The 21,937-nt window shown below is 37.2% G+C and overlaps 1 protein-coding gene and 1 long non-coding RNA gene across 3 annotated transcripts in view; one reads left to right on the forward strand and one right to left on the reverse strand.

The window, feature by feature from the left end:
• The window catches only part of LOC133665049 (uncharacterized), a 30,460-nt gene extending 13,266 nt beyond the window's left edge, over positions 1 to 17,194 (forward strand). The window contains exons 2-6 of the long non-coding RNA XR_009828681.1: positions 7,673 to 7,733; positions 15,420 to 15,539; positions 16,744 to 16,794; positions 16,885 to 16,928; positions 17,034 to 17,194. This is a non-coding gene — a long non-coding RNA (uncharacterized LOC133665049). The remainder of the gene's footprint in view (positions 1 to 7,672; positions 7,734 to 15,419; positions 15,540 to 16,743; positions 16,795 to 16,884; positions 16,929 to 17,033) is intronic.
• The window catches only part of rgs11 (regulator of G protein signaling 11), a 42,955-nt gene that overhangs the window by 20,154 nt on the left and 864 nt on the right, over positions 1 to 21,937 (reverse strand). For both annotated transcript variants that reach the window (XM_062070208.1, XM_062070209.1), the window contains 5 exons: positions 9,523 to 9,619; positions 9,354 to 9,404; positions 8,065 to 8,171; positions 7,818 to 7,869; positions 7,626 to 7,684 (listed from right to left, as the gene is read on the reverse strand). In XM_062070208.1, coding sequence (XP_061926192.1) covers positions 7,626 to 7,684; positions 7,818 to 7,869; positions 8,065 to 8,171; positions 9,354 to 9,404; positions 9,523 to 9,619 — 366 coding nt within the window. The remainder of the gene's footprint in view (positions 1 to 7,625; positions 7,685 to 7,817; positions 7,870 to 8,064; positions 8,172 to 9,353; positions 9,405 to 9,522; positions 9,620 to 21,937) is intronic.

Consider the following 21,937-nt stretch of genomic DNA (forward strand, 5'->3'; position numbering starts at 1 on the left):
CTTTGACTAGCATTTCTACAGTAGGTCATTAAAACAGCAAGCATGTTTTGTCATATAGAGTCTTGAACAAGCATTTCTACAGTACATAATTAAAAATAGCAAGCATGTCTTGTCATATAGAGGATCTTTGACTCGCATTTCTACAGTAGGTCCTTAAAAACAGCATAGTCATGTCATAAAGAGGATTTTTGACTAGCATTTCTACAGTATGTCATTAAAACAGCAAGCCTGTTTTGTCATATAAAGGGTCTTTAACTGGCATTTGTACAGTACATCATTAAAAATAGCAAGCATGTCTTGTCATATAGAGGATCTTTGACTCGCATTTCTACAGTAGGTCCTTAAAAACAGCATAGTCATGTCATATAGAGGATTTTTGACTAGCATTTCTACAGTATGTCATTAAAACAGCAAGCATGTTTTGTCATATAGAGGGTCTTTAACTAGCATTTCTACAGTACATCCTTAAAAATAGCAAGCATGTCTTGTCATATAGAGGATATTTGACTAGAATTTCTACAGTAGGTCCTTAAAAACAGCATAGTCATGTCATATAGAGGATCTTTGACTAGCATTTCTACAGTAGGTCATTAAAACAGCAAGCATGTTTTGTCATATAGAGTCTTGAACAAGCATTTCTACAGTACATAATTAAAAATAGCAAGCATGTCTTGTCATATAGAGGATCTTTCACTCGCATTTCTACAGTAGGTCCTTAAAAACAGCATAGTCATGTCATATAGAGGATATTTGACTAGCATTTCTACAGTAGGTCATTAAAACAGCAAGCATGTTTTGTCATATAGAGGGTCTTTAACTGGCATTTCTACAGTACATCATTAAAAATAGCAAGCATGTCTTGTCATATAGAGGATCTTTGACTCGTATTTCTACAGTAGGTCCTTAAAAACAGCATAGTCATGTCATATAGAGGATTTTTGACTAGCATTTCTACAGTATGTCATTAAAACAGCAAGCATGTTTTGTCATATAGAGGGTCTTTAACTAGCATTTCTACAGTACATCCTTAAAAATAGCAAGCATGTCTTGTCATATAGAGGATATTTGACTAGAATTTCCACAGTAGGTCCTTAAAAACAGCATAGTCATGTCATATAGAGGATCTTTGACTATCATTTCTACAGTAGGTCATTAAAACAGCAAGCATGTTTTGTCATATAGAGTCTTGAACAAGCATTTCTACAGTACATAATTAAAAATAGCAAGCATGTCTTGTCATATAGAGGATCTTTGACTCGCATTTCTACAGTAGGTCCTTAAAAACAGCATAGTCATGTCATAAAGAGGATTTTTGACTAGCATTTCTACAGTATGTCATTAAAACAGCAAGCATGTTTTGTCATATAAAGGGTCTTTAACTGGCATTTGTACAGTACATCATTAAAAATAGCAAGCATGTCTTGTCATATAGAGGATCTTTGACTAGAATTTCTACAGTAGGTCCTTAAAAACAGCATAGTCATGTCATATAGAGGATCTTTGACTAGCATTTCTACAGTAGGTCATTAAAACAGCAAGCATGTTTTGTCATATAGAGTCTTGAACAAGCATTTCTACAGTACATAATTAAAAATAGCAAGCATGTCTTGTCATATAGAGGATCTTTGACTCGCATTTCTACAGTAGGTCCTTAAAAACAGCATAGTCATGTCATATAGAGGATCTTTGACTATCATTTCTACAGTAGGTCATTAAAACAGCAAGCATGTTTTGTCATATAGAGTCTTGAACAAGCATTTCTACAGTACATAATTAAAAATAGCAAGCATGTCTTGTCATATAGAGGATCTTTGACTCGCATTTCTACAGTAGGTCCTTAAAAACAGCATAGTCATGTCATAAAGAGGATTTTTGACTAGCATTTCTACAGTATGTCATTAAAACAGCAAGCATGTTTTGTCATATAGAGGGTCTTTAACTAGCATTTCTACAGTACATCCTTAAAAATAGCAAGCATGTCTTGTCATATAGAGGATCTTTGACTAGAATTTCTACAGTAGGTCCTTAAAAACAGCATAGTCATGTCATATAGAGGATCTTTGACTAGCATTTCTACAGTAGGTCATTAAAACAGCAAGCATGTTTTGTCATATAGAGTCTTGAACAAGCATTTCTACAGTACATAATTAAAAATAGCAAGCATGTCTTGTCATATAGAGGATCTTTGACTCGCATTTCTACAGTAGGTCCTTAAAAACAGCATAGTCATGTCATAAAGAGGATTTTTGACTAGCATTTCTACAGTATGTCATTAAAACAGCAAGCATGTTTTGTCATATAAAGGGTCTTTAACTGGCATTTGTACAGTACATCATTAAAAATAGCAAGCATGTCTTGTCATATAGAGGATCTTTGACTCGCATTTCTACAGTAGGTCCTTAAAAACAGCATAGTCATGTCATAAAGAGGATTTTTGACTAGCATTTCTACAGTATGTCATTAAAACAGCAAGCATGTTTTGTCATATAGAGGGTCTTTAACTAGCATTTCTACAGTACATCCTTAAAAATAGCAAGCATGTCTTGTCATATAGAGGATATTTGACTAGAATTTCTACAGTAGGTCCTTAAAAACAGCATAGTCATGTCATATAGAGGATCTTTGACTAGCATTTCTACAGTAGGTCATTAAAACAGCAAGCATGTTTTGTCATATAGAGTCTTGAACAAGCATTTCTACAGTACATAATTAAAAATAGCAAGCATGTCTTGTCATATAGAGGATCTTTGACTCGTATTTCTACAGTAGGTCCTTAAAAACAGCATAGTCATGTCATATAGAGGATTTTTGACTAGCATTTCTACAGTATGTCATTAAAACAGCAAGCATGTTTTGTCATATAGAGGGTCTTTAACTAGCATTTCTACAGTACATCCTTAAAAATAGCAAGCATGTCTTGTCATATACAGGATATTTGACTAGAATTTCCACAGTAGGTCCTTAAAAACAGCATAGTCATGTCATATAGAGGATATTTGACTAGAATTTCTACAGTAGGTCCTTAAAAACAGCATAGTCATGTCATATAGAGGATCTTTGACTAGCATTTCTACAGTAGGTCATTAAAACAGCAAGCATGTTTTGTCATATAGAGTCTTGAACAAGCATTTCTACAGTACATAATTAAAAATAGCAAGCATGTCTTGTCATATAGAGGATCTTTGACTCGTATTTCTACAGTAGGTCCTTAAAAACAGCATAGTCATGTCATATAGAGGATTTTTGACTAGCATTTCTACAGTATGTCATTAAAACAGCAAGCATGTTTTGTCATATAGAGGGTCTTTAACTAGCATTTCTACAGTACATCCTTAAAAATAGCAAGCATGTCTTGTCATATAGAGGATCTTTGACTAGAATTTCTACAGTAGGTCCTTAAAAACAGCATAGTCATGTCATATAGAGGATCTTTGACTAGCATTTCTACAGTAGGTCATTAAAACAGCAAGCATGTTTTGTCATATAGTCTTGAACAAGCATTTCTACAGTACATAATTAAAAATAGCAAGCATGTCTTGTCATATAGAGGATCTTTGACTCGCATTTCTACAGTAGGTCCTTAAAAACAGCATAGTCATGTCATATAGAGGATTTTTGACTAGCATTTCTACAGTATGTCATTAAAACAGCAAGCATGTTTTGTCATATAGAGGGTCTTTAACTAGCATTTCTACAGTACATCCTTAAAAATAGCAAGCATGTCTTGTCATATAGAGGATCTTTGACTCGTATTTCTACAGTAGGTCCTTAAAAACAGCATAGTCATGTCATATAGAGGATCTTTGACTATCATTTCTACAGTAGGTCATTAAAACAGCAAGCATGTTTTGTCATATAGAGTCTTGAACAAGCATTTCTACAGTACATAATTAAAAATAGCAAGCATGTCTTGTCATATAGAGGATCTTTGACTCGCATTTCTACAGTAGGTCCTTAAAAACAGCATAGTCATGTCATAAAGAGGATTTTTGACTAGCATTTCTACAGTATGTCATTAAAACAGCAAGCATGTTTTGTCATATAAAGGGTCTTTAACTGGCATTTGTACAGTACATCATTAAAAATAGCAAGCATGTCTTGTCATATAGAGGATCTTTGACTCGCATTTCTACAGTAGGTCCTTAAAAACAGCATAGTCATGTCATAAAGAGGATTTTTGACTAGCATTTCTACAGTATGTCATTAAAACAGCAAGCATGTTTTGTCATATAGAGGGTCTTTAACTAGCATTTCTACAGTACATCCTTAAAAATAGCAAGCATGTCTTGTCATATAGAGGATATTTGACTAGAATTTCTACAGTAGGTCCTTAAAAACAGCATAGTCATGTCATATAGAGGATCTTTGACTAGCATTTCTACAGTAGGTCATTAAAACAGCAAGCATGTTTTGTCATATAGAGTCTTGAACAAGCATTTCTACAGTACATAATTAAAAATAGCAAGCATGTCTTGTCATATAGAGGATCTTTGACTCGTATTTCTACAGTAGGTCCTTAAAAACAGCATAGTCATGTCATATAGAGGATTTTTGACTAGCATTTCTACAGTATGTCATTAAAACAGCAAGCATGTTTTGTCATATAGAGGGTCTTTAACTAGCATTTCTACAGTACATCCTTAAAAATAGCAAGCATGTCTTGTCATATAGAGGATATTTGACTAGAATTTCCACAGTAGGTCCTTAAAAACAGCATAGTCATGTCATATAGAGGATCTTTGACTATCATTTCTACAGTAGGTCATTAAAACAGCAAGCATGTTTTGTCATATAGAGTCTTGAACAAGCATTTCTACAGTACATAATTAAAAATAGCAAGCATGTCTTGTCATATAGAGGATCTTTGACTCGCATTTCTACAGTAGGTCCTTAAAAACAGCATAGTCATGTCATAAAGAGGATTTTTGACTAGCATTTCTACAGTATGTCATTAAAACAGCAAGCATGTTTTGTCATATAAAGGGTCTTTAACTGGCATTTGTACAGTACATCATTAAAAATAGCAAGCATGTCTTGTCATATAGAGGATCTTTGACTCGCATTTCTACAGTAGGTCCTTAAAAACAGCATAGTCATGTCATAAAGAGGATTTTTGACTAGCATTTCTACAGTATGTCATTAAAACAGCAAGCATGTTTTGTCATATAGAGGGTCTTTAACTAGCATTTCTACAGTACATCCTTAAAAATAGCAAGCATGTCTTGTCATATAGAGGATATTTGACTAGAATTTCTACAGTAGGTCCTTAAAAACAGCATAGTCATGTCATATAGAGGATCTTTGACTAGCATTTCTACAGTAGGTCATTAAAACAGCAAGCATGTTTTGTCATATAGAGTCTTGAACAAGCATTTCTACAGTACATCATTAAAAATAGCAAGCATGTCTTGTCATATAGAGGATCTTTGACTCGCATTTCTACAGTAGGTCCTTAAAAACAGCATAGTCATGTCATAAAGAGGATTTTTGACTAGCATTTCTACAGTATGTCATTAAAACAGCAAGCATGTTTTGTCATATAGAGGGTCTTTAACTGGCATTTCTACAGTACATCCTTAAAAATAGCAAGCATGTCTTGTCATATAGAGGATATTTGACTAGAATTTCTACAGTAGGTCCTTAAAAACAGCATAGTCATGTCATATAGAGGATCTTTGACTAGCATTTCTACAGTAGGTCATTAAAACAGCAAGCATGTTTTGTCATATAGAGTCTTGAACAAGCATTTCTACAGTACATAATTAAAAATAGCAAGCATGTCTTGTCATATAGAGGATCTTTGACTCGCATTTCTACAGTAGGTCCTTAAAAACAGCATAGTCATGTCATAAAGAGGATTTTTGACTAGCATTTCTACAGTATGTCATTAAAACAGCAAGCATGTTTTGTCATATAGAGGGTCTTTAACTGGCATTTCTACAGTACATCATTAAAAATAGCAAGCATGTCTTGTCATATAGAGGATATTTGACTAGAATTTCTACAGTAGGTCCTTAAAAACAGCATAGTCATGTCATATAGAGAATCTTTGACTAGCATTTTTACAGTAGGTCCTTAAAACAGCAAGAATGTTTTGTCATATAGAGAGTCTTTGACTAGCATTTCTACAGTAGGTCATTAAAAATAGCAAGCATGTCTTGTCATATAGAGGATCTTTGACTAGCATTTCTACAGTAGGTTATTAAAAACAGCAAGCATGTTTTGTCATATAGTGGATCTTTGACTAGCAATTCTACAGTAGGTCACTAAAAACAACAAGTATAGAGGATCTTTAACTAGAAATTCTACAGTAGGTTATTAAAAACAGCAAACATGTCTTGTCATATAGAGGATCTTTGACTAGAATTTCTACAGTAGGTCAATAAAACAGCAAGCACGTCTTGTCATTTAGAGGATCTTTGACAAGCATTTCTACAATAGGTCACTAAAAACAGCAAGCACGTCTTGTCATTTAGAGGATCTTTGACAAGCATTTCTACAGTTGGTCACTAAAAACAGCAGGTATGTCTTGCAAGATAGGATCTTTAACTAGAAATTATACAGTAGATTATTAGAAACAGCAAACATGTCTTGTCATATAGAGGATATTTGACTAGCATTTCTACAGTAGGTCCTTAAAAACAGCATAGTCATGTCATATAGAGGAATTTTGACGAGCATTTCTACAGTAGGTCATTAAAACAGCAAGCATGTTTTGTCATATAAAGGGTCTTTAACTAGCATTTCTACAGTACGTCATTAAAAATAGCCTAGTCATGTCATATAGAGGATCTTTGACTAGCATTTCTACAGTAGGTCATTAAAAATAGCAAGCATGTATTGTCATATAGAGGACCTTTGACTAGCATTTCTAGAGTAGGTTATTAAAAACAGCAAGCATGTCTTGTCATATAGAGGATCTTTGACTAGAATTTCTACAGTAGGTCCTTAAAAAGAGCATAGGTCTATTTCTGGTCTTTTCACTCCATCCCAAGAGGGCGGCACGGCAGTGCGACTGGATCAAAAAGAGACGTCGGAGACGCTTTGCTGCACAAAAAATTGCTTTATTACAAGCGAATGTCATTAAGCAGGTCTGCAGTACCTGGAGGAGCCTCGGTCAAAAAAATGAAGGACTCCTTACCAAATTACGGTAAATATTGAACATATTACATATTGTTATGAACGTGTCTGTAACAACATTATATATATATATATATATATATATATATATATATATATATATATATATATATATATATATGTATATATATATATATATATATATATATATATATATAATATATATATATATATATATACATATATATATATATATATACTTGCAATGTGTATATAGAACGTATATGGGTTTTAAAGTTGTTTTAGAGGCTTTGAAGGCTACAACGGTGACTACCATCTAATAAGCGTTTTTTATCATCTTTAAAATCCTGAAAAAAAAATGTGTTCTTGTCTCTCATAATGATTGTGAACGATAGGCAAAATTCCAAAAAAAAAGTGCAGTTCCCCTTTAACGTAGTGTTTCTGTTGCATTACTTCACTGCTATAAAAGTGTAATATTAGAATATTTTCGTGTACAATACATGCACTCATACTTCACACCTCACCTTTTCATATTCCATCAGCTCTCCTTGTTTTCTGATGTTCTTTTTAGCCAAGTAGATCGCTGGTGGGATCAACAGTGGAGGAGGAAAAATGTCAATAACGTGAGTCAGGTGAGGTTTCTTCACACAATCACATGACATGATGGATGATTGTGATTATGATGGGGGCAACACCTGCACCTTCCCCCTGCTTACCGTAGTCCAGCTCAGAGGCAGGCCACCGAGTGCTGGTCCAGAAGTAAGGGGTCTGGGAAAAACACAACTTTTTGATCACAGTGTTACTGTTCAAACTGTGTTCAATGTCACAGTGGCCAAAAAAATATTGCATATATTTGTTAAATAAAACATCTGCCTTGTTTTTAATGAATATTCAGGCCTACTATGCTACTGTAGTTTTAATGTTTTTAATGACAGAAAAGTAAGGAAAAAGAAAAAAAAATACCTGGAAGCGGTAAGGCGTCTCATCGGGATGCAGCACCAGGGATCGTGGCTCCTTGAGAGGGTACATGTAGCCATACCTCACCAGCATGCCACCCAGATGCAGAGCCTCTGGAAGGCAAAACGGGCAGGGGGGGAGGGGTCACAAAGCCATCACTTTATGCAAAATTATTACACCTGGTTTCTTCGTGAGGATTACGAGATATTTTTAATCTAAATGTGAATATATGAACATCCTAGCAGTCGGCATCCTAATGACAGCAGACCTTGTACAGTAAGTGATGTTTGATTATGTTTGTTGGCTCTCATAAAGTGAGTAATAATCAGTGATGATAAGAACAAAAAAAAGGATACAATGTTTTGCAGAGGCCTACTAATAACAATTCTATAGACAAATTATACTACTATTTACAGTCGATAATTAAGAAGGACTGACTTAAAACAAAATTCTGATCTGTGCCTATGATACAATTTTTTATCTAAATGTGAATATATGAACATCCTAGCAGTCGGCATCCTAATGACAGCAGACCTTGTACAGTAAGTGATATTTTATTGTGTTTGTTGGCTCTCATAAAGTGAGTAATAATCAGTGACGATAAGAACAAAAAAAAGGATTTGCAGAGGCGTACTTATAACAATTTTATAGACAAATTATACTACTACTTATAGTCGCTAGTTGAAAAGCACTGGCCTAAAAAAAATCTTAGGGTACATTAAACATGTGTTTCTTATTGCAATTTTGTCCTTAAATAAATGCCATGCCATCTGCAGGCAATCAACAATCTGCGCACCTGGATCCGATGAGGGCAGACGACATAAAGACCAGTGGACCTAGACAAATTACACTATTATAGTCGCTAGTTGAAAAGCTCTTGCCTAAAAAAAAAATCTGTGTCTTTTAAATTCTAAAAGTATTTTTGATATGAAAACATTCAAAAACAATTCCATTCAGAGTAACACAACTAAAGTTATGGCCAAAAATACAGCAAAAAGGACAGAAAAGTCTGCAATAATACGGTTACAATGTCATTAAAAAGTGAACTCAGTTGCAAGCCTCGGCAATGCATTCAACAATTCAGGTTTGTTTATCCCACACCTTTAATGATGGACATGAAAACCATATTTCAATTAAATAAAGTCTCCTGAGGTTACAAAACCCCGGCATGGGATCCTAATCAGAGCAGAACGCCGTGTGAGTGAATCCAACGTGGATCCCCCGGAGGCGCCGTGTATATCCAGGCAACACACCTGTACCGTTTACCAAAGCGACACAGGAAACGGCCTCCTCACCTTCTTCGCATATGTTGTATTTGTGACCGAGCCACTCGATGATGTCACGGCCTGCCGGGTGGAGAAACACAGAGAAAGGTGGAAGTCCACAATATTCTCCCATCCCACCGGTCGGTGCATTATGCACGACCACTGGGACACGCACGGTGCAGAGAGCATCTCTACACACCTGTCATGGCGTGCGGAATGACCGTTATAAGGAGCCTCTGGTTCCTCATCTTGACGCCCATATCAGGGTCCTGCATGGCCACGATCACCTTCTCCATCTGCAAAACAAGATGGAAAGTAGTCGTCGTAAACAGACCCAAACGGGGGGAAGTTTTCCATGAGGGTTTTTTTTTAATTGCGCTGGAGTCTTACAGGGTTACCGTGTGGTCCCCTGGGCCGGATCCTCTCTCATAAACAGATCACATCCTGATGACGCGGGCAGTATCGGCCTGTCAACATGATACTGGGAATGTCTAGTCATGCCCAAACTTTTTGTCTCCGAGGGCCAAAGTGAAAATGTGCCAATTAGTTTAGTATATTAAGGATCCCAATTAGTCTACACCCCTAGGGTCCAGGCAAAAACATCACACGATCACAAAGCAAAAAATTACAATGCGATACAAGATGATAATAATAATAGATTTTATTTGTAAAAAAGCACTTTACATTGAGCAAACAACCTCAAAGTGCTACAGTGTATTGAAAAAAAATAAAAATAATAAAAAGATAATAAAAAAATATCAATAAAAACTAGAACAGCCTAATAGCTAGAACTAGTATGCATATATCTATAAAAAGGCTTTTTTTAAAATAAGGGGTTTTAAGCCTTTTTTAGAAGCATTCACAGTCTGTGGTGCCCTCAGGTGGTCAGGGAGCGGTGGAGCAGAAAGCCTATGATCAATAAGAACATTTTGTACTGCAAAAATAGCAACAACAAAAAAACAAAAGAAACAATAACTTGGAATTTACATAATAATGTTCATACCAAAAATAAAACAAGAGCAATATAAAAAATAGTGTGGAGGTTGCCCTCCAGGGGGTTCCTCAGACCACCAAATACTGCCACGAGAGCCCGGATCAGGGTTACAACACTGTTTTATTTGCATACAATCGTGCAGGTGTTTTGCTTTCCAGCAAAATGTCTGTCTGCGTCTTGTCTCGCTCGTTCCCGCTCCAGCGCCAACAACGTGTCTCGTCCCGGCTGCTGCTAATAAAGGCGACAGGTGATTAGATAACAAGGCCCACCTGGGCCATCTACGCAGCTGTCGCCGTTTTCGAAGCCGGTCCGGGCACACTCCGTAACCGCGGCAGGCCCGCAGGCCACGCCCCCCTCCACAATCGCATTACAAAAAAAAAATAGTAACTTCCAAAATTGAGAGGACTTAAAGAAGTGCAGTTTGGACCCCAGAGTTCTATGTTTGCTAGCTAGGTTAAAATGTCATTTCAGTGTAGGGTTGTACAGTATACCGGTATTAGTATAGTACCGCCATACTAATGAATCATTTTCGGTACGATACCGCCTCTGAAAAGTACCGGTCCCGCACCCCCTCGCGCCCACGTCAAAGTCACGTCATGTCATTGCTGGTTTCAGGCAGAGGAGCATGTTCGGCAGCGCACACACACAGAGTACTTACAAGCAGACACGGTGTGTAGACAGAAAAGGGAGAACGGACGCATTTTGGCTTAAAAAGTAAAGATAAAGATGAAGTTATAACACTGAAACGCCCTCAGGAAGAGGTGTTTTAAGACATCGTCGGCAGTGTTTTAGCTACTTCTAAATCACTAATTTTCAGAAAAATTGTATGTAAATTATCAAAAAACTTTCCGTTCTCTGACTTCCCAGTGAACAGACGAAAGTTTTCTTTGTTGCACCAAGCCAAAGGCTTGTAAAATTCCATTGTGTACGATGGGAGGAGACAGGAGGGGTTATCTGGGGGCGGTATAGCTCGGTTGGTAGAGTGGCCGTGCCAGCAACTTGAGGGTTGCAGGTTCAATTCCCGCTTCCGCCATCCTAGTCACTGCCGTTGTGTCCTTGGGCAAGACACTTTACCCACCTGCTCCCAGTGCCACCCACACTGGTTTAAATGTAACTTAGATACTGGGTTTCACAATGTAAAGCGCTTTGAGTCACTTGAGAAAAAGCGCTATATAAATGTAATTCACTTCACTTCACATCTATTTTGATCTTGCCCAAGCTCGATCCAGGACCAGTCCAAGCCCGAGGCATCTTTTTCTTTTGTGTTAATGTGAACAAAAACAATGACTGTTTACATAACCCCCCCCCCCCCCCCATTCCTTTAGAAACAGCTGTTGTTATGTAAACAGGGAATATCCAAATAAAAGAGGAGACGTGAACCTTTTTTCGTTAGCGCGTGGGTGACACTGTAAGAGGTTACAGGTCGACACGTTTCTCCTCAAATTGAGCAAAATTTAATTCTGTCTCTGTTTATTTCCTTGCTTCTTGTCTTGTTTAATAGATGTCATCGATGTTTGAACCTGACACTAATCCTCGTCTCTGTGGCGACGAATAAAGTAAGTTTCTTACAAGTAACATTATCACTGCAGGACGAGGAATAGCTAAACATATTTCACTACACACCGCAGCTCACCGGCGTCACAATGTAAACAAACGCCATTGGTGGATCGATACCTAACATCCACTGTAATAATATCAAGCACAAGCACGTATCGAGTCGATACTACTATGATTACGTCGATATTTTTTGGCATCACAACATCTTTCGTTTTTAAAAAAATGTATATTATGTTTATAAACTCAGGAAATACGCCCCTGGACACATGAGGACTTTGAATATGACCAATGTGATCCTGTAACGACTTGGTATCGGATCGATACCCAAATTTGTGGTATCATCCAAAACTAATGTAAAGTATCAAAGAAGAGAAGAATAAGTGATTATTACACTGCAAAAAGTCAGTGTTCAAAAACAAGAATTTTTTTTTACAAAAATTAGGGGTTTTTAATTTGAAATAAGCAAAATTATCTGCCAATAGAACAAGAAAATTTGGCTTGTCAAGACTTTCCAAAACAAGTAAAATTAGCTCAATGAACCCAAAAATACCTTAAAATTAGGGATGTCCGATAATGGCTTTTTTCCGTTATCCGATATCCCGATACTGTCCTTAATTACCGATACTGATATCAACCGATACCGATATATACAGTCGTGGAATTAACACATTATTATGCCTGAATTTTTTTTTTTTGGGTTGGTGCACTAATTGTAAGTGTATCTTGTGTTTTTTATGTTGATTTAATAAAAATAAAAATAAACAAAAAACGATACCGATAATAAAAAAAACGATACCGATAATTTCCGATATTACATTTTAAAGCATTTATCGGCCGATAATATCGGCCATCTCTACTTAAAATAAGTATATTCTCACTAATAACTGTACTACTACATGAGTACGTATTTTCTCTTGTTTCATTGAAAATAAAACAACAAAGTCCATTTGGCTGTCATCTGTTTTAATATGAGACACAATTGTGTCAAAGTCATGATTTTTTTTTTCATGCTTGAAATAAGAAATTATTACTTTAAAAAAGTAGTTTTATACTTGTGAGTGTTGATGACACAGCTTTGCAACAGTTGATATTCTAGTTTCAAGCATGTTTTATTTACTCAATATAGGTCATCAAATCTCAGCAACAAGCTGTAATATCTTACTGAGATCATTGAGGACCAAAACCCTTAAAACAAGTAAAACACTCTATAACATAAAAACTGCTTAGTGAGAAGAATGATCTTATCAGACAGAAAATAAGCAGATATCACCCTTATTTGAGATATTTAATCTTACTTAGATTTCAGTTTTTGCAGTGTACATTTTAACAGAATAATAACAGTAAATTAATAAGTAGGTTAATAATTCATTTTCTACCACTTGTCCTTAATAATGTTGACAAAATAATAGAATGATAAATGACACAATATGTTACTGCATATGTCAGCAGTCTAAATTAGGAGCCTTTGTTTGTTTACTTACTAAAAAAAGACAAGCTTTTTTAGTATGTTCACTATTTTATTTAAGGACAAACGTGCAATAAGAAACATATGTTTAATGTACCCTAAGATTTGTTGTTAAAATAAAGGCCAATAATGCCATTTTTTGTCCCCTTTATTTAGAAAAGTACGGAAATAATTTTAGTACCAGTACCAAAATATTGGTATCGTTACAAACACTATTTCAGTGTTTACAAGTTTATACAACAGGAGAAATCTAGTGTGCAAAAATGTTGGGGTGCGGTATGGGGACTGGTGTATGCATGGTGTCTGCAGCACACATCATAGATGATCTTTGCAACAAGCATTAATATAAGACCGGAGAATCCATCCCGTCCGATGATTTGCATCCATTAAGCGTCGCTTTCGGCCATCTGGTGACCTCCTCAGACCTCATTGGGCTTAAACCTTCATCTGGGCCTCCTGCTCCCTCATATCAGCGCCATTTTAAAGTTTTTATCGTGTTTTTGCACGTAGATATGTAGACATTCCATACAGTACTGTAAAGTCAATTCTGGACTATACGCCGCTACTTTTTTTCCCTATGCTTTGTACCCTGTGGCTCATAAAGCGGTGCGGCTAATTTACGAATTTTTCTTCGCTGACGGCCATAATACAAAGAGTTATAAAATTTAAAAAAGACACTAAACAGGTGTGTTATTGTTTGTGTAAACACGCTGCATGACTGCTTATGTCGCACATGATATCACACACAAGTAAACACACTCCAGGAATGCTTGTGTTGCATATAATATAACACACAAGTAAACACGCTGCAGGACTGCTTGTGTCACACATGATATCACACACAAGTAAACACGCTGCAGGACTGCTTGTATCGCACATGATATCACACATAAGTAAACACGCTGCCAGACTGCTTGTGTCGCGCATGATATCACACACAAGTAAACGCGGTGCGGGACTACTTGTGTCGCACATGATATCACACATAAGGCCATAATACAAAGAGTTTAAAAAGAAAAGACAATAAACAGGTGTGTTGTTGTTTGTGTAAACACGCTGCATGACTGCTTATGTCGCACATTGTATCACACACAAGTAAACACACTCCAGGAATGCTTGTGTTGCGCATGATATCACACACAAGTAAACAGGCTGCAGGACTGCTCGTGTCGCACATGGTATCACACACAAGTAAACACTCTGCAGGACTGCTTGTGTCGCACATAATATCTCACACAAGTAAACACACTCCAGGAATGCTTGTGTCGCATATAATATAACACACAAGTAAACACTCTGCCGGACTGCTTGTGTCACACATGATATCACACACAAGTAAACACGCTGCAGGACTGCTTGTATCGCACATGATATCACACATAAGTAAACACGCTGCCAGACTGCTTGTGTCGCGCATGATATCACACACAAGTAAACGCGGTGCAGGACTGCTTGTGTCGCACATGATATCACACATAAGTAAACACTCTGCAGGACTACTTGTATCGCACATGATATCACACACAAGGCCATAATACAAAGAGTTTTTTAAAAAAAAGACACTAAACAGGTGTGTTGTTGTTTGTGCGGTGTGGCTCGGTTGGTGGAGCGGGTTCCAGGTTCGATCCCCGCTTCCGCCATCCGAGTATCTGCCGTCGTCTCCTTGGGCAAGACACTTTCCCCACTGGTTTAAATGTAACTTAGATATATGTAAAGTGCGTCGAGTCACTAGAGAAACGCGCTATATAAATATAATTCACTTCACTGCACTGCCATTGTTTTGGACGAGTTCGCTCACTGCAGTGCTCTTCTGTTTAGACTTGAGCTTTCGACCGGAAGTGAAGGTGCTGTTCCATTTTTTTAAGTTTGTAAGTTTTACAATACAACTAAAACAATTCATACTTACTAAACCGTCCCAGGTGTGATGTCTGTAGGGGTGTTTTCATGCATATTTTTGTACGTGCTATCGTAATGTAATCAAGCTAGCGTAGTTAGTTAGCATTAGCTAATATGCTAACACGTTTAAGTGTCTGTGCTATTATTATTAACTTACAATGACATTGTTTTTGTATTGTTCCAGTTTCGTTATTGAGTCTGTTTAGCTGATTGGAGAGCTAGCTTCCGCAGCTAGTGGGTCTTCTGTTTTGTTTGCTCAGCCGTTTTACTGCCTTGTCAAAGACACCACTTGGAAACCGTTAAGGTAATATTTCTGACTGGCATTTTTGCAGTAGGTCCCTAAAAAAAGCAGGGATCCTTTTTTACTGGCATTCATAAAGGAGGTCCTTAAAAACAGCAGTGTGTGGAATTTTTTTCACCGGGGTTTTTACAGGAGGACTTTAAAAACAGCAGCGGGGACGTGTCATAAAGAATATCCCTGACTGGAATTTTTGCAGTAGATTCTTAAAAAAAAAAAGCAAAGCACTCATGTTAGAGGATCTTGTCGTTGTAGGTTCTTAAAAACAGCAGAAGAACAAATAACAAAGAGGTCCTGTCACAAACAGGATCTTTGTGGCACTGTAGCAGTTTAGATCCTTAAAAACAGCAACATAATGTTGTCATATAGAAGATCTTTGACGGGCATTTTTGAAGTGGGTTCTTAAAAACAGCCGAGTGATATATACATATAGAGGATCTTTGGCTAGCGTTTTTACACTAGGTAATGCTATCTTTTTTAATTTTGATTATGCAGGAGGTCCTTAAAAACAGCAAGATAATGTTATCATAGTGATATAGAAGATTTCTGACTGGCATTTTTTCAGTTCTCTAGGTTCCTAAAAACAGCCAAGCGCTCTTGACTTGTAGAGAAGTTCTTTGACAGGCTTTGTTGCAGGAGGTCCTTAAAAACAGCCTGTCATTAAAAAATATCACTGACTCTCCTGCGAGAGGATCTTGCTGTTTTTAGGTTCTTAAAAACATCTTAGTGCCCTTGACATTTACCTTTTTTAAAAACAGATAACAATGAGAGCTCCTGTCACATAGAGTATTGTATTGGTCCTCAAAAACACCAAGGAAGGTTTTTAAAGAGCATTTTTGCAGTAGGTTCTTAAAAACAGCCGAGCGCTCTCGACATATATAGAAGATCTTTGGCTTTCTTTGTTGCAGTAGGTGCTTTATAACAGCAAAGCGCTCTTGGCATTTGCAGGATCTTTGGTAAGAGTTTTTGCAGTAGATGCCTAAAAACAGCAGAGTGGTGGGATCTTTTTGCTGGCAATTTTACAGGAGGCCCTTAAAAACAGAAAATTAATATTGTCATAGTCATACAGAAGATTATTCACTGGTATTTTTGTAGTAGGTTCTTAAACAGCCGGGGGCGCTCTTAAATTTAGAAAATTTTTGACAAGTGTTTTTGCTGTAAATCCCTAAAAACAGCACATTGGTGCTATCTTCTTACTTTTTTTTAACAGGAGGTCCCTAAAAACAGCAGAAGGATCCTGTCTACAGAATACATTTTTGCAGTAAGTTTTTGTCTTTGACAAGTGTTTTTGCAGTGGATCCCTAAAAACAGCAGGATGGCGCTATCTTCTTACTGGTATCTTTTTTAACAGGAGGTCCCTAAAAACAGCAGAAGAATCCTGCCTACAGAATATCTGTGAGTTGCATTTTTGCAGTCGGTTTTTGTCTTTGACAAGTGTTTTTGCAGTAAATCGCTAAAAACAGCACAATGGTGCTATCTTCTTACTGGTGTTTTTTACAGGAGGTCCCTAAAAACAGCAGAAGGATCCTGTCTACAGGATATCTGTGACTTGCATTTTTGCTGTAGGTTTTTGTCTTTGACAAGTGTTTTTGCAGTAGATCCCAAAAAACAGCACATTGGTGCTGTCTTCTAACTGGTGTTTTTGACAGGAGATCCCTAAAAACAGCAGAAGGATCCTGTCATACAGAATATCTGTGACTTGCATTTTTGCAGTAGGTTTTTATCTTTGACAAGTGCTTTTGCAGTGAATCTCTAAAAACAGCAAATTGGTGCTATCTTCTTACTGGTGTTTTTTTTTTACAGGATATCCCTAATAACAGCAGAAGGATCCTGTGTACAGAATACATGTGACTCACACTTTTGCAGTAGGTTTTTATCTTTGACAAGTGTTTTTGCAGTAAATCCCTAAAAACAGCACATTGGTGCTAGCTTCTTACTAGTGTTTTTTTTTTTTTTTACAGGAGACCCCTAAAAACAGCAGAAATATCCTGTCTGCAGAATATATGTGACTCACACTTTTGCAGTAGGTTTTTGTCTTTGACAAGTGTTTTTGCCGTAAATCCCTAAAAAAAGCACATTGGTGCTATCGTCTTACTGGTGTTTTTTTTTTACAGGACATCCCCAAAAACAGCACATTGGTGCTATCTTCTTACTGGTGTTTTTAACAGGAGGTCCCTAAAAACAGCAGAGGAATCCTGTCATACAGAATATCTGTGACTTGCATTTTTGCAGTAGGTTTTTGTCTTTGACAAATGTTTTTGCAGTAAATCACTAAAAACAGCACAATGGTGCTAGCTTCTTACTGGTGTTTTTAACAGGAGGTCCCTAAAAACAGCAGAAGGATCCTGTTATACAGAATGTCTGTGACTCGCATTTTTGCAGTAGGTTTTTGTCTTTGACAAATGTTTTTGCAGTAAATCGCTAAAAACAGCAGAATGGTGCTATCTTCTTACTGGTGTTTTTAACAGGAGGTCCCTAAAAACAGCAGAAGGATCCTGTTATACAGAATGTCTGTGACTCGCATTTTTGCAGCAGGTTTTTGTCTTTGACAAGTGTTTTTGCAGTAAATCGCTAAAAACAGCACAATGGTGCTATCTTCTTACTGGTGTTTTTAACGGAGGTCCCTAAAAACAGCAGAAGGATCCTGTTATACAGAATATCTGTCACTTGCATTTTTGCAGTAGGTTTTTGTCTTTGACAAGTGTTTTTGCAGTAGATCCCTAAAAACAGCAGAATGGTGCAATCTTCTTTCTGGTGTTTTTTTTTTACAAGAGGTCCCTAAAAACAGCAGAAGGATCCTGTCTACTGAATGTCTGTGACTCGCAGTTTTTCAGTAGGTTTTTGTCTTTGACAAGTGTTTTTGCAGTAGATCCCTAAAACAGCAGAATGGTGCTATCTTCTTACTGGTGTTTTTTACAGGAGGTCCCTAAAAACAGCAGAAGGATCCTGTCATACATAATGTCTGTGACTCGCATTTTTGCAGCAGGTTTTTGTCTTTGACAAGTGTTTTTGCAGTAAATCGCTAAAAACAGCACAATGGTGCTAGCTTCTTACTGGTGTTTTTAACGGAGGTCCCTAAAAACAGCAGAAGGATCCTGTTATACAGAATATCTGTCACTTGCATTTTTGCAGTAGGTTTTTGTCTTTGACAAGTGTTTTTGCAGTAGATCCCTAAAAACAGCAGAATGGTGCAATCTTCTTTCTGGTGTTTTTTTTTTTACAAGAGGTCCCTAAAAACAGCAGAAGGATCCTGTCTACTGAATGTCTGTGACTCGCAGTTTTTCAGTAGGTTTTTGTCTTTGACAAGTGTTTTTGCAGTAAATCGCTAAAAACAGCACAATGGTGCTATCTTCTGACTGGTGTTTTTAACAGGAGGTCCCTAAAAACAGCAGAAGGATCCTGTTATACAGAATATCTGTCACTTGCATTTTTGCAGTAGGTTTTTGTCTTTGACAAGTGTTTTTGCAGTAAATCGCTAAAAACAGCAGAATGGTGCAATCTTCTTTCTGGTGTTTTTTTTTACAGGAGGTCCCTAAAAACAGCAGAAGGATCCTGTCTACTGAATGTCTGTGACTCGCAGTTTTTTAGTAGGTTTTTGTCTTTGACAAGTGTTTTTGCAGTAGATCCCTAAAACAGCAGAATGGTGCTATCTTCTTACTGGTGTTTTTTACAGGAGGTCCCTAAAAACAGCAGAAGGATCCTGTCATACATAATGTCTGTGACTCGCATTTTTGCAGCAGGTTTTTGTCTTTGACAAGTGTTTTTGCAGTAAATCGCTAAAAACAGCACAATGGTGCTAGCTTCTTACTGGTGTTTTTAACGGAGGTCCCTAAAAACAGCAGAAGGATCCTGTTATACAGAATATCTGTCACTTGCATTTTTGCAGTAGGTTTTTGTCTTTGACAAGTGTTTTTGCAGTAGATCCCTAAAAACAGCAGAATGGTGCAATCTTCTTTCTGGTGTTTTTTTTTTTACAAGAGGTCCCTAAAAACAGCAGAAGGATCCTGTCTACTGAATGTCTGTGACTCGCAGTTTTTCAGTAGGTTTTTGTCTTTGACAAGTGTTTTTGCAGTAAATCGCTAAAAACAGCACAATGGTGCTATCTTCTGACTGGTGTTTTTAACAGGAGGTCCCTAAAAACAGCAGAAGGATCCTGTTATACAGAATATCTGTCACTTGCATTTTTGCAGTAGGTTTTTGTCTTTGACAAGTGTTTTTGCAGTAAATCGCTAAAAACAGCAGAATGGTGCAATCTTCTTTCTGGTGTTTTTTTTTACAGGAGGTCCCTAAAAACAGCAGAAGGATCCTGTCTACTGAATGTCTGTGACTCGCAGTTTTTTAGTAGGTTTTTGTCTTTGACAAGTGTTTTTGCAGTAGATCCCTAAAAACAGCAGAATGGTGCTATCTTCTTACTGGCGTTTTTACAATATGTCTTTAACAACAGCTGAGCACTCTTGTTATTTAGAGGATATTTGGCAACTGTTTTTGCAGTAGGTCTCCAAAAACAGTGGAGTGGTTCCATCTTTTTTTTTTACCGGCGTTTTTACAAGATGTCTTTAAAATCAGCTGAGCGCTCTTAATATTTAGAGGATCTTTGGCAACTGTTTTTGCAGTAAGTCTCCAAAAAGTTCCATCTTTTTTTTTTTTTACTGGTGAAAGCACATGTCATCAAGAATACCAATGATTGGCATTTTTGCAGTATATTCCAGAAGCAGCAGAGCGTTCTTGACGTATATAGAGGATCTTTGACTGGCATTTTTGCAGTAGGTTCTTAAAAACAGCCCAGCGCTCTTGACATTTAGAGGATCTCTGACTGGTGTTTTCGCAGGGGGTCCTTAAAAATGGCAAAGGGAATCTAAAAGAAAATATTTTACTTTTAAGAACACACAGCAGACAGCTCCTGTTACATAGAGGATCTTTGTTGCATTGCAGTGTTATAGGTCTTTAAAACAGCAAAGTGTCATATAGAAGATATTTGAATAGCCTTTTTACAGTCGGTCCCTAAAAACAGCAAAAGCCATCTATCATATTAAAAATGTTTTACTAGCATTTTTTTCAGTGGGTTCTTAAAAACAGCAGAGTGCTTCTGACATTTCTAGGCTCTTTGACTAATGTTTCTGCAGTAGGTCCGTAAAAACAGCAGAGTAGTGCTGTCATACAGAGGATCTTTGACTGCCGTTTTTGCAGAGCGCTCTTGACATTTAGATGATTTTTGACTAGATTTGTAGCTGTATGTTCCTAAAAAGAGCAGCGAGATCCTGTTTGATAATAGATCTTGTAGTGGTGCAAGGTAAAAAAAAACAACAGCAGAGAGCTCTTGCCTTTTTGATATATAGAGGATCTTTGGCTGGCTTTGTTGCAGTCTGTCCTTATGAACAACAGAGAGCTCCTGCAGCGGATCATGTCATGGCAGGTCCTAAAAAACTGCAGAGCCATCTTGACATATAAAGTATCTTTGACTATAGCTTTGTCGTGTACATTCTTGAAAACAGCAGAGCACTCTTGACATATACAGGATCTTTGACTATAGCTTTGTCGCGGTACATTCTTAAAAACAGCATGGTCCTCTCAAATAATGGATCTTGTGGTGCAAGGTTCTTAAAAACAGCAGAGCAATCCTGCCATATAGAGGATCTTTGGCTGGCTTTGTTGCACTACATGATGTTTAAATTTGAATTTAGATAATCACTTGTAGTGGTGCAAGAGTAAAAAAACAGCAGAGAACTCTTGCCTTTTTGATATATAGAGGATCTTTGACTGGCTTTGTTGCAGTTGGTCCTTATAAACAACAGAGAGCTCCTGCAGCGGATCATGTCATGGCAGGTCCTAAAAAACTGCAGAGCCATCTTGACATATAAAGGATCTTTGACTATAGCTTTGTCGCGTACATTCTTAAAAACAGCAGAACACTCTTGACATATAAAGGATCTTTGACTATAGCTTTGTCGCGTACATTCTTAAAAACAGCAGAGCACTCTTGACATTTAACGTATCTTTGACTATAGCATTCTTAAAAACAGCATGATACTCTTAAATAACGGATCTCGTGGTGAAAGGTTCTTAAAAACAGTAGAGCAACCCTGTCAAATAGAGGATCTTTGACTGGCTTTGTTGCAGTCGGTCCTTATGAACAACAGAGAGCTCCTGCAGCGGATCATGTCGTGCCATGTCCTAAAAAAAACTGCAGAGCCATCTTGACATATAAAGGATCTTTGACTGTAGCTTTGTCGCGTACATTCTTAAAAACAGCAGAGCACTCTTGACATGTAAAGGATCTTTGACTATAGCATTCTTAAAAACTCTCTAATAATGGATCTCGTGGTGCAAGGTTCTTAAAAACAGTGGAGCAATCCTGTCAAATAGAGGATCTTTGACTGGCTTCGTTGCAGTCGGTCCGTTCCTGC

The sequence above is a fragment of the Entelurus aequoreus genome, linkage group LG14 (assembly GCF_033978785.1).
Source record: "Entelurus aequoreus isolate RoL-2023_Sb linkage group LG14, RoL_Eaeq_v1.1, whole genome shotgun sequence".
Lineage (NCBI taxonomy): Eukaryota > Metazoa > Chordata > Actinopteri > Syngnathiformes > Syngnathidae > Entelurus > Entelurus aequoreus.